The sequence below is a fragment of the Pagrus major genome, chromosome 21 (assembly GCF_040436345.1).
Source record: "Pagrus major chromosome 21, Pma_NU_1.0".
NCBI lineage: Eukaryota > Metazoa > Chordata > Actinopteri > Spariformes > Sparidae > Pagrus > Pagrus major.
In genome coordinates, this window is record NC_133235.1 from 27,203,298 (window position 1) to 27,217,345 (window position 14,048).

General features: G+C 40.4%; 1 protein-coding gene across 1 annotated transcript in view; it reads left to right on the top strand.

The window, feature by feature from the left end:
* Positions 1-2,298: 2,298 nt before the first annotated feature.
* clstn2a (calsyntenin 2a) overlaps positions 2,299-14,048 on the top strand; it is a 149,728-nt gene continuing 137,978 nt past the window's right edge. Inside the window, exon 1 of the mRNA XM_073491698.1 lies at positions 2,299-2,371. Coding sequence (XP_073347799.1) covers positions 2,299-2,371 — 73 coding nt within the window. The remainder of the gene's footprint in view (positions 2,372-14,048) is intronic.

The following is a 14,048-nucleotide window of genomic DNA, read 5'->3' on the forward strand; positions in this document are numbered from 1 at the left end:
GTTCATTGGTGCAACCTTTCTGGGCTAAAAGGTGCTTTTCATTAGATAGCTTGGACTGTATCCATTAAATCCTCAACTGCCTTCATACCAGAGAGAAGTTTGTCTGAGCCAAACATCTGTGATGCCACACCACAATTAGTGCAGATAGACAGAAAGGGAGCGCACAGATTCATTTACTGTGATTGGAGGAACATTTTCTGATTTGACTTGTTTTGAGGGTAATACTTGTGACATGAGGTTAACGTGTCAGATTGATGATCTGGTGACAACCACGCAGGCCTAGTGTGCCCTGACAGCATCGCTGGTTCAGTGGTCTGTTTGTATACTGATCAGACTAATCAAGATCTTAGGGTTAACAATTGTGTGTGTTTTTTTGTTTTTAAAGTTAGATTCAGGGTCCTATGGCAGTGAGGTTTCAGTACCATAATCTGTGAATCTATTTGCTAATAAATGAATAATTTAGCAGTCATAAACTGTTAAATAATGAATGAGTCATAAACTGTTTGTGCTTGTGGGAGAACCTGTAAAAAGTAGAAAGTCAAAAAGATAATCAGCTTGTGAGTGTTGAGAGTAAAATGTGCATTTGCCAATGCCATAACTTCAGGGATGCCCGTGTGATTTACCCCCTCTGTCTCCTGTCCTGAATGATTCCTGAGCTCATGGTTTTGACCACAATTAGAAGGACAATCAGCTCATTGCACCATCTTTCCCGCATCACTGCTCTGCTGTAACTTAGCTGCCACTACCCATGGAAACAGCCAATTGGGAATGTGTGTGTGTAAGTGACTATGTGTGCATGTAAATGTGGTCCTGCATGCCTGTGTGTGTGTGTGTGTGTGTCTGTTCTATCTTTGTTATCCTCTTAACTCACTTGAGGTCTGCCCTCTCTCTCTCTCTCTAATCCCCAGAACGCACTCCCACACCCAACAGAAGACGAAACATGGGGGAATAATTGAGGAACATACGGCCGTTAGAGAGAGCCAGCGATTCTGCCACAGGGTGAAAACTGAAAGACTCAAATCTGTGAGGGGGAGTATAGCTGCGCTGTTCGGGCACTTGTTAGGAGGATACAGCTGGAAAAACATCATGCAGCAGCTGCTTCATTCGATTATGGAAGGAGTGATACTGTAAGAAAATGAAAAAAAACAAAAAAAACTGCAGTCGATGTTACTCCTCAATTAAAGTGATATCTTTCTACATTTCCCAACTTACACAGGCAATTAATGCAGGATGACAGCTAATAAACTGACTCAAGGATGCACCGTGGCTGCTGACTAATCTGAATATCAAAACGTGTAGCCCCTGATCTAATATCAAATCTGATCTAGTCTCTGTATGTATTATGATGCAAATGTTAGTTATATAGATTTCTCGCTTATCCTTGCTTGTCTTGTAGTGAATACTGGATAATTCTCCCTCTTCGGGCCTCTTAAATGATTCATGCAAAGCAGGAGAAAAAAAAAAAGTTTTTGGTCCAACAGGTTCCAATTAATAGACATTTGGGCAGGAAATTGCTTTGTTTTATCAGGTCACAAGCCGGAAAGCTTGGAGAAGTTTCATGCGTTAAAACACCCGAGTAACAGGATAATTAAAGTTCTCTGTGTGGTTTATTTTGGAGAATGTGTGCGTGATGCCTTGCCTTGCCATAGCTTGGGGTTTATTGAATTGATTAAACAACTGCAGCTGTATTCCTGCAATCACTGGCAGCTAACTGGCAGGCCTTTCTCCGGGGGTGTCAATATCAATCATTTTCCCCCTCTCAGCACCAAACTAGCAGCACATTCACACTCATCTCACTCAAGCACATCCTTTTCTGCACACCTCTTCCCCTCATTCTCCCTTATTAATAGTTGTGTCAAGTTAGCTAGGTTTAGCCCGAAAAGGACGGTTTTACTCTTCAACATAAAAGTCTGCAATTTGTCATACTTGAAGGAAACACATTTCAGAGCGCCTGCGATTAATCGTGCGTGAAATGGCGCTTTTAAGAATATGTTTTTATCCACTCTGTATAATTTTGGTCTCGTTTAAGCCCCCTTTTTTTTGATATAACTCAACATGAAGGGTCGGTTATGTTTTATTTTGAAAAATCTCAACAGGAAACGTTGTTTCATTGACGCTGTTAAACGTCACTCTCTCTCTCTCTCTCTCCTTTCTTGCAGCACTCAGTGAGTGTCTCTCGACCCGCCGACCAGCCCTCGCGCGCCCGGGCCAGTTGAAAACATCCTCGCGCCCGGGAGCTGCTCCAGGATTTGAGACGAGGAGCGGACGGGCGGACTTCACCTCCACGGCTCCACCACCATGCAGACGCTCGGGCTCCCGGTTCTGCTGTTCTGGCTCGTCTGGGCCCACTCCTGCGCTCACGGCGGCAAAGGTAGGAACACCGAAAAAGAAAATTTGTTCAAGAGAAATCAACTTGGCTTCAGTGTTTTTGCTGGGTTTTTTTTTTGGTTGTTGAGTTTTTTTTGGATGTCTCAAGGGAAGTTGTGCTACATGTTTCCCTGTTTTTTTCTTTTTTGGGGGGGAAATATGACTCACTTGTCAGTCAAAGTTACGTTTTGGCAGAGAGGAGAGCAGTGAGCAAGACAGGTGTTCAGTTTGGTGCCATTATAGAAATTAGGGCCACTGCTGAGTAATTGTTTGCTTTGAGCCACAAAATGACAGATAATAATGGAAAAACACCCATGAAAATGTAGGCTAACATTTAGAAACCTTAATATAAGCTATTACATTGAATCTCTTTATTACATAAAATGAAAAGTATAAGATTCTCACAAACAAGAAACTTGAACTAGAGTGTGGTTGGTATTTTAAGATTGATAGATGACTCAAGCCATAAATTGGTTATCAGATATTTTGTCTATTAGGCTAACTAACATTTAGAAACCCCCCAAAATATTGAATTTAAAGGCTGATCCTCGAAAACAAGAAAGTTAAACTAGAAAATGGTTGGTGCTCAAACAACTAATGTTTTATCAGATATTTTGTCTCTTCGGCTAAGTGACATTTAGAAACCCCTAACAAAAATGTGATTTAGGCTATGTATTACATTTATATAATAATATTATATATATATATATATATATATATATATATATATATATATATATATATATATATATATATATATATATATCATCACAAGCAGAGACTTAAACTATGAAAGTGGTTGGTATTTTAAGCTTGAAAAAATGACTTAAACAATCAATTAATTAATTAAATATGAGACATGTTGTCAATTGACTAATCAGTTGACACTAACTGACCGATCGTTTCAGCTCTAATGATGAGGCACAACTCACCACCGTCTCCCTAACTCACTATAGGTATTTATATATATAAGTATTTATGTCACCCTTACAGATCTTCCCCACAGACTATTATTATGTCTTGGAGGCAACCTCACATGCCTCAGTTGCTTTTGAAATGATTAACACCATGAACATAATATTTACCGAGGATATCAGCGGTCGTGTTGCCGGTCATCATTGAGTGGTTGGCCAGTGAACTGAGGATGATTTCTGTCTATGATAATCGTTTTGTGCTCGAGGAGGGCAGCCATGGTCAGGGCGTTGTATTCAATCACACCCTCACCCTGTGATACTCTCTCTCTCTCTCTGCCACTCACTCTGCCCCTCTCTCTCTCTCACACACACACATAGCGTCGGCTGGTGTTGCCTATGAAGGGCAGCGGCGGTTTACAGTGGTATTAATTGGGTCTCTGGAGTGAGAGCGCAGGGCTGACTGGCTGTCTGCGCTCAACCAAACATTATCAGTTTTTTTTCCCTGTTTATAAAAGACCTCCATATGGCCGTGAGCCATAGGGGAGGCTAACTAGGTTCAGACTATCTTCACAGAGGAGCCGGTTTTCTTTAGAGACCGTAATGACTCACTTAATTGACTCAGTGAAAGGTGAATGTGATGTGTAAACACCTTGATTACTATATGCTTCACGTACTGCAAATATCCACGGTTATCATTCTCTATGGAATGCACACGTTTTATGAAATGGCTGAATTTGCATTGACTCAGTAATAAAAGCAAGGTAATCTCTAAGAATCCGATACTACTTGGCATTGAAGTACAGCCATTTCCATTTTAAAAGGAACGGATCACGGCCTCTGTGTGCCGCCCGCCCGCCTGGATGTCTGCTTGGGGTATGAGAGGGACACCGAGAGTGAGTTTTTTGTGTGTGTGAGTGTAGATTTGGTATTTACAAGCTCAGCAGAATACAGTAAACATGAGACAAAGGCCTGCTGCTGAATACCTTTACATAAGAAGTCAGGAAATAGACCAGAGCAGATGAATGCCAGAGAACACAGACTGAGAGGATTAGAGGGGCGCTGAAAGAGAAAGAAATGGAGGAAAAAAAAAAAAAAAAAATCGAAAACAAGATCAGATTTATGGGTGTCTTTTCAACAGAGCCGTCTAGCTGCATTATCCTCGCCGGAACATAAATCGTGAAAGCGATGTGGAACACAGAAGCATAACTCAGGTTTTCCTCTTCTGTGCAATGACTGGTGAAACAATGTCTGACGGGAACTCTCCGGCCCGTCCTGTCGCTCTTTTCCTCTTTACTGTCATTCATTTCCTTTCTATTTCTCTGTCTTTCCTCCGCTGTCTCACTCGTGCTTTTCCTCCTGTCTCTCTCTCTCTCTCTCTCCTCCCCCCTTTGACTCCACATCACTGTTTGGTTGCTTCGCTCCGTTGAGCTGATGCCATTCAGAGGGCAAATGTCACAGAGAGAGAGAAGTGTTTCGTCATTCTCCTCCTCACTTCTCTTTCCAAGCTCGAGCAGTCTTAGTCCTGATTTCCAAAGCCGATTCTACCTCTCTCTCTCTCTCTCTCTCTGTCTCTCTCTCTCTCTTTCTCTTTCTCCACAGCCATGGATTCAATTTCAAAGTTTTATGGGCTTAAGTGAGATGTATAAATGGTGAGGCAGTCTTCTTTCTGTCTTACTTTGCCTTTTCTCATCTGGAGAGTGTCACATTCTCACTCTATCCCGGGTACCTCTATTACCGACCCCCTCCTCTGTCCCATCTATATTCTCTCCCTTTCCTAGCCTGTCCAGATTTTTTCCTGTCTTTTACTCCTGTTGTACCTTTTCTCAGCCTCCCTCCGACTTCTCTCTTATTTGCTATCTGCAGTTTTGTTTTTTAAATGCCTCACAAAGTAGAAAAAAAGACACGTTTGCTTTGTGTTGAAAGACGTGCGCATGAGTTGCGATGGCAGGCAGTTGTGTTGAAGAAGACAGAGTACCCTTGTGCTTTGCGCTGGCATTTATAAGTGTGCAGAGGATCGTCAGGTCTGTGTGCTGCTGGAAGTATATGCAAATTAGGGCAGATATGTAAATTAATGTCCTAATTTGGATGTTAATTACTCAGCACGGCTAATTATAATATGTCTGATGAGGCGTAAGGTGGAGGAGAGGAGTGAGAATGGAAGGGCTGCCATAGGATGATGTATGTGTGGTGATCAGAGAATGAGTGTGTTTGTTGTATGTGTGTGTATGTGACAGACACAGAGAGAGGTGTTTGTGTTTAGGGCTGTGTGTATATGCCAGTATTACACCAGCTGGTCCAATGGCCCCGGTGGGGCTTTCTGGTTAGTGCTGCTCAATATGTGGTGGATAAACATTGCATGCAGTCCTGACTTCTGAGAGACACCCTCTGCATTCTCTTCCCCGTTCTGTCACTAATGACGCGACACACACACTTGCACACCCGGTCACTCCTTGAAACTATCTGAGTAAACACTTTTTATCTCTTAATAAAGACACACACATATTTTCCCCTTCAAGCTTCACCAGGTGGCTGATTGTCAGTGAATGTGGCTGCTGTGGTGCTGTAGAGGAGACAGAGAAAGTAATGGGAAAGGAACGAGCAAAAAGAGGAAAAAAAAGGAACATGATTTCTTTTTTCAACCTTATGTAACGTGCCTGATGATTCTCTATAATTATTTCATCACAACCCTTTTACATTTTTATTTCATAATTTTCCTCTGTATGCTTTAGGGACACAAATGTATTAGACAGCAAGAGATTAAGAAACACACTTTGCATTGTCTCCTGCAAAATGGCCATGTACTTGTAGGAGGGAGGGGTGGTATTTGACAACATGACAATGAGACTCAAAAATTAACTCTTCTTTTTCTGAATCACTTTAAAAGTTTGCCTACATAGTGTTGCTTTAATTGTACTTTAATGCACACACGCTTGCTTGCCTTGCCTTTCTGTTTCGCTCTCTCTCGTCAGCAGTTTGTTTTATAAGTTGCTTCAAAAAACTCACCTCATGTTCGGGATTTTTTCAGCCCTGATTCCCTTTTCATAACAGGAAGCTTGTCATTAATTATGCAGCCTTTTGGAAACTATGAAAACCAGTGGGGTACTGAATGACTTTGCAACAAACAGGTGCACTTACAAGCTTTTACGAAACAACGGCGTACAAGGCCAACATTAAATGGGAGAGGTTGCATCACAATCATTGCATTTATAGGAGGGATGTGTTATTAGAGAACATCACTCTCCCTTTGTTGCGGTGTGCTTCCCTGCAGAGTGTGTGAGAGTGTCTGTAGATGAGAGGGGTAGAGCGAGGGCAGGTTGTCCAATAGTTAACTGATCATGGTTGAAGTCGTTCTCTCAGACTGCTAAAAAAATGAAAGAGAACGTGCTGAAATAGGCCTTGGTGACCGTTAAAATACCTCGGTCGGCCAGCGCAAGTTCAGTCTATGGTTGCGTTCTAAATTGCATACACAATGCAGGTTTCCTTGCAAAGTACATACTGTTGCCTGCAGTATGCATATAATTGGGAAATTGGTCATGACAGTGCGCCTTGAACTTTGACCCTTTTGCTCCTATATAGTACAAAGAAAAGGCACTTACGGTTGAATACGCTTTCATCTGTCATTGGCGGTGTCTGTCATTCTGACAAATGAGCTGTTATTTGACGGTGAGCTGTCAAATGTTTGTGCTCTCTCGTCTTTGTTTATACTCGTGAAACACACTGTGACGTATCTTCCGTTGCACAGAGGATTGTGGGTCAGAATAGCCAGAAAAGCAGAGATTCAATAATATATTGTATGATATTTAAGGAGTCTTCAAATTGCAGTCATCAATCTAGAAATATTTGGTTAAACATGACATTCTTGCAGGATTTGTGGGGTCTTTACTACCAGAACTTTAGTTGTTACTGACCGGTGTGTTGCCTACTGTATGTACTTCAGTTCAGCTTCAGGTCTGTCTCAAGCTTTAGTCAGTCCCACTTAAGGACATGTCATGTCATTAATGGGAAGTGTGAATTAACTCAGTGTAATGTTAAGGCTCAGGAGAGAAGCCCTCATATCAACTGGGTGCAGCTGAGTCACAATCAGTTTGCTCCGCAGCTCCAACGGGTCTCTGTTGCATTTAAACTAAGGTCTCAAACTAAGTCGAGCGTCTTCAAGCAGCCACTTTTCTAATAGTGTTTAAAACTGCTTGCCCTGCACACAATCGAAGTTCATTTGTAATCAATGTGGTAACAGATCCTTTTTGGTTATACATGACACATTTTTTTTCTTTGAACATGTTTTTATTGTTAATCAAACAGTAATTACATCATACACAGTATGCACAGACATTTCATTTTTAAACCCCCCGTCCATACAAATCCCTCTGGCAACTACTTTTCCCTAGCACAGTCCCTCCAAAATTGTACACATAGCACAGCATTGTCCCGGGTCACAAATCTGGTAGTACAAATGGATAAAAATAAATAAAAACATCTTTTATAACAAAAAAACCCCCCCAAAAAACAGAGAAAAATAAAAACCAGACAACAGAATCTCCCTTGAGCATTCAACCACGTTTTCTTTGTCTCGGAAATGCCTTCCAAAATATATTGGATATCCTAGATCTCCACATAATCAAGGAATGCATGCCACATTTCTTACTTTCCTTTTTACTTTGCCCTTTATTTTTGCAAAGTTTTGTGTACTAAAAGATAAAGCCAATAATGAATTAACTGTATCTTTAATTATTTTAATTTCATGACAATAAATAGTGGCATTTAGAGCCATACTGTATGTAAGCCACGAGTGAGACGCTCATACATCTGGTGGACATTGGTGCAGAGGACCAGAATTCTCTAGGCGTGAATAGAAGAATAAGAAGAAGCTTTGTTGGTCACATACAACCATACTTGTAGTGAATGTAGTGAAACTTCATTCTCTACATTAAACCCACCCCTGAGGAGCAGTGGATAGCCACCGTACGCCGCCCGTGGACCAACTCTTCCACAGAAATGGCCATGTAGGAGCGTCAGCATTTGATGACCTGAGAATGAGACTGTAAAATTAACTCCGTTTTTCTGAATCGGTATAATTTCATTAATTTCACTATCATATCTCAAAAAATATCTCGTTATGTAAAGTGAAATCTAATAACATTTTCCCAACGAGGCCCATTGATTCTGTTTTTAATTTGAGTTTGCTCTCACTGACATAACAACCAAAATGCTAAAAAATAGCCTTGTGTTGGCAGCAAGAGCACATTTCAGGGCAAATAAGAAGGAGGATGAGTGCCTCTGGACTATTATAGAGTGGAAAATCTTGTCTTCAGGTGAGATATTTTTTAGTGCTTTTAGTCTCGATAAGTCTAAGCATGCAAAATTACCGATTTGGAAAATAGCTGGTCCTCCATCAGAGTTTGGCTGAATAAAGCAGTGTGATTACAGACTGAACTGAGGCACAGTGCTTCTACTGTGTCCCATGAGCTGGTGTCATTGAAATGTTTTCTATTGTCTTTATGTACACAGGCTCAACAATCCTTTAATAAACAATAGACGGCGGTCTGTTGTGACTCATGATAAAGCCTGAAGTTATGAAGACATGCACCACTGCGCACTGTTTTAATTATAATTCCAATACAAACTTATTAGCCTGCTGTGTATTTGTACACCTAATAAAATGTGTTAGCATTGCAGTGTGTGCTCATGTTCAACCAAATAAGAAACACGCACAGATACACATGCACACACGCAAGCGCACCCACTCACACATTGATTGAGTCATCTCCTTCATCTCCCTTTCAAGTTGTCCTGTGTGGGCCTTGCTGTACGCTTTGAAATGGCTTTATATTTGATTTTTCTATTGCTTTTGATTCCCTCCAGTAGCGACCATGAAAGAGCCATGTATTTTCCACCATGAGATATGATTCTGGAGATGTTTTACAACCACAGGTTTGTGTGAGTGTTGGAGAGGTAGGCTACAAAGTGAAACTACATAGTGTAACATCACAGGTGCAACTGCAAGTCATGCCAAAGGGATTTCTTTTCAGTTTTCTAATACTTTGCCTACAAGGCGACGCAGTGTGTGACTGAAAAACAAATCATTTTTAAGACAACAAAGGAATATTTTGAGAGGAGACAGAACATCACCGTGTGTATCTGTGTGTGTGTATGAAAAACAGACAAGAAAGATGAGTTTGTGTGGCTTTGCTCACACCTTCAGTCACGTTCGGATGCATGCACACACTCATACACCTGGTGTACCTGAAGCTACAATCACTGCTGAGGAAGAAAGGAATCACAGCAGGGAGGGAAAATGAAAGCATGTCCTCAAGAAGAAAGGTTTTTAATTTTCATGAGTCATCAGTCAGATGAATTATCTGTTTCTCTCCGTCTATCTTCCTGTTCCTACCTCGAGGACTTTCTCCCCCTACCACCCCACCTGTCTCTGTCTGTGCCATTGACTTTGCCTCTCTTTGCTTCTCCCCTCCTTGCAGCAGCACATTAGATATGAGTTTTTGGGTTTGTGTGTATGTCGGAGCAAATATCCCCGTTTCTCCTCTCGGATCACTTTCGTATTTTCATCTTCTTCTTCCTTTGTAAGGCTGCCAGTCTTGAGCCTCACCTCACTACAGAGAGCATGTCCTCACCTCTGCTATCGCCCTTCATGTCTCCTCTTTTGTACTCTGCCTCGTCTGCTCCCTGTCCCCTCTCCTTCCTCACCTAGTCTCTTCTAGTGTTGCATTTATAAATCTTTTAGAAGATGCAAGTGTAACTATGTGTTGAGGTGACATCGCTGCCTCCAAATCTGTGTTTGCATCAATCCATCATAACAACTTATCATGTACCAGTATGTCCACTTGAGACACCTACTAATTAGGTGCGTCATGCCTCCCTGGCTAAGTTTATAATCTGTTGCTATGTGGCATGAAAAGAAATGAAACTTTGTATTACAAACTAATTAAAAGTAGATTAATTCAGTTGACTGAGAGCGGAACATATGCTTCTATATATCTTCTTGTCATATAACCTAGAAACTGTTTTAGCTTAGTTTTCCTAATTTCCTAATTAAATGATCTCTTTGATGTTAGAGTAAAAGAAATACATTTTCATTGATTCAAATCTTACTTTCCTTAATTAATTTACACTGAAGAGGGAAAAGTTATAAAATAAATAATCATTTACCGTATTTAGAAATGGGTAGTATTTTGAATTGTATTCTTGTGTTTAGTTGTTTGTTATTTAATTAAAAATGATGCTCAGAGACCAGTGGGAATAAGAGAAGCTGGTTTATTTTCTGTTCTCTCTGGTCCTTCCAAAAAAAGGTGTATTTTGGGACACAGCACACTTTCTTCTTCCTCTTTCTTCTTTTTTGTTGTGGTGTGTTATCTCTTTTTTCGGCTTACCTCGCACATGCTCTTCAGCTTTCATTGTGGCCAGCACAGGTGGGAGAGTTATGACATGTTTTTGGCAGGAAATAAATATATTAAAAGGACAAGATGATTTCTAGTTTAGTAAAACATACAGTATACTTCATTTCTTTTTTGCTGTTGCAGAGGTCTAAATTTACATAGTCTGAACACAGTAATTGTCATATCCTTAAAAAAGGCTGCCTCATATTGTAACCACATGCTTATTTATCTACTTATTACTATGCACATCAAAACCTGCCATGGTTTAGCACCTGCTCAAATATTGACTTTTCCGAGTCACTGGTTTCTGTAACAGGAAGTGTTCTCCAGAGAGTTAATGACCTCATTTGTGTTATCCTCAAAGTATATTTCAAAGTATAATTTGTTGTGTATATGTGTGGGTGTGTGTGTGTGTGTGTGTCCGTCCACATGAAATATGAACTGTGTGCGAAGGGCTTATGAGGCCATTTACACTGTATTCCCATGAAATAAGTAGTGCGATTGTGAGTCACCTACTTCATGTTTCCCTGATCCATAAATTTCGATGTGTCAGAACAGAGCCTCTATTTCCGATTTGTAATTTACTCCCCATGTTTGGCTTTGTTTTTCCATTTGCAGTGTTTTTGATGTATAGTCTGGCGTTGCCCTCTGAGTCATTTGGTCCTCCTCCTCCTCCTCCTCCTCCACACTTACTATGTGCTCATCTGACCTTTCAACCAAAACCTGCCTGCTGACTCCGTCCTGTTGTGGGTTCTCCACCAAGCCGTTTAACTTGCATACTCTCTTTCTCTCTACCTCTCTTTCTCTGTTTGTCCCGAAGGAATGAGCCCTATTTTACCACCCAGCACTCTTGTGTCAGCAAATCAACATTTCCCTTGTCACAACAGATGACTTTTAATTTTTACTTACTCTGGTGTAATGACATTTTCCGTTTATTTTATTCACGGTCCACAGCTTTTGCTATTACAACTCTGTTCCCTGTCAGCAAAAAATCCTATTAATCTTTCTGCAATTTCAGCATTGTTTTTGCACAGTCTGATAATGGTGCTTACCCAGGTTTTTACAGCTCATTATTGTTAATCAATTGACATTCGGAATCGCACATGCAAAATGAAACATCCCTTTTATCAGAAAGAGCTTGGCTGGGCCTTTGGGCATTATAATGTACAAAATCACACCACTGCTTACCCTCATATACAACACGTCTTTGTCTGAGGTGGTAATTCCACCTTCGAAGGGATGAGGAACAACTGAGAGGGGGCTGCAGGTGATAGGACAAAGTGTTAATAGTGCTTTGTATTGTAAGGTTATGTAGTATGATTATGTGTTTACGTAATTGGTTTGTTCATGAAAAGATAATTGAATCCTTATACACGCATCTGGTGAGTCAGGATGCCATTACTGTGGTGTAATCGCAGTCTCCCTACAATATCTGTGCATTTTAATGCAAGCTGTCATACAATGTGAACGATTTTTTTTTATTTATACCTTTGCTGATACTGACCTGTCTGCCTAGTTGGCATTTTTGATTAATAACATTGTCTTGCATACCTGTAAACCCCCCCCCCCCCCATTTCATAATTTTACCAATGTAACTGGATTTGTCTATACTGACAGTCATGTCTTGCGATGTTGCTCCACATGGCTGACATCTGACATGTGGATCTTTCTCTCTGTCGGAGTACTTGTTAGTGTCTATATGAAGTGGTTGCGTGTTGAATGACATATTGAGTATATGCTGAATATTTGTTTGGATATGTCTACTTTGTTTTTTGGCTATTGGTTTCTGTTAGAGGGCGGATGTAGTTAAGTGAGATGACCACCATGATTCACTGCATTAGTGCTGCAACTAAAGATTATTTTCATTGTTGATGAATTGACTGATTTTTTTCACGATTAATCCAGTAATCGCTTCGTCTATAAATTGTCAAGAAATTGTGAAAAAGGCTCATCACAATGTCCCGAAGCGAAAAGTAAAGTCTTCAGATTATTCTTGGTTCAACCGACAATCCAAATCCTGAAGACTCTACATTTAAAACCATTAATAACAAAGAAAAGTAGCAAATCTTTATACTGGATTGCCCTGTTTTGACAGTCCAAACCCCAAAGATATTAAGTTTATTATGATATAAAACAGAGAAAAAAAGCAAGAAATCTCCATATTTTAGAGGCTGAAATGGCATGTTTTTGCTGATTGACTAATCAATTAGTTGACTAATGTTTCAGCTTTTCAGTATAAAGAAAAGGAAAATAAACAAGTATAAATTCTCCATTTTCTATCTCTGTCTGTCCCTCTCCCTGTTCTGTCTGATTAGGCAGATGCAGCAGAAGAAAACATTTGTATTATGTTTTTGCGAGACAGTGAAACGAGTCCTGTTTTTAAATAAACTTTTATGCATAGTTTTTGAGAGACAAAGACTGACAGATCAAAGAACTGATGGTCTCCCAAACAAAAAGCCTAGCATGAAGAAGTAAGAACGTCCTCCTCAGTCTACCTGTCACAATTAACCCACGACTGAACTGCTAAATATCTATTAAAATGCCAGGGCTTTGTGTGTGGATTGCTCACCCCCATATCTCTGTGGCACTTGTCCTCTGTAATTATAGTCAATTTTCTTCACAAGCAGACAATGACGTTATTGTTATCGAGTTGAAAAGACAGCGCCACCATACTGGCACGTCAGAATGGAGTGCAAGAATTACTTCTGATCGTTGAAAACAAGGGAAGACTTGAAACAGTCAGCCTCCTCGCTATGGCAACATACACTTAATATCATCCCCCAGAGACCAAATATTTTACTTTTCACCAGAACGCAATTGTCAGAATTGTGCTTTTCTCTTCCACATTATTGGATGAGTAAATTCAACTCTACAGACGATAAAAACTTTACAGCTTTCATTTCAGCATTTGTGCCATCCAGTGGCAACATTGACTCTGTTGCTGAAATATGTTGGACATTTATAAAGCAATCGAAGTGGAGCACCTTGCAATGATAAATGTATCCTTCATAAGCCTGTTACATTGTGTTGAATATCAGTTATTATTCACCTTTAAAGCTTGGATTGGCTTTGTTCTTAACCTGTGATAACACTTTATTACATGTCAAAGGAGATAGGATATTTATTGAGAGAGTTTTTTTTAAAGGGAATCCGGTGCCCCAGAGGCATTTCTGTGAGGAGAGAGGAGGAGGAGTAGAGGGTCACAGATGAAATAACCAGAATGAAAGTGCATGGAAGTGAATAAAAGAGCACTGATCACACTGCTGATGTATCGGTTTGGGATGTATTAGCATTAAAACACATCATCAATCCTCTCTCCTCCCGTCCTCTCCTCTCTCCCCTTGTGACCGCTCACCCGTTGCACTTTATTTAAAGTAAT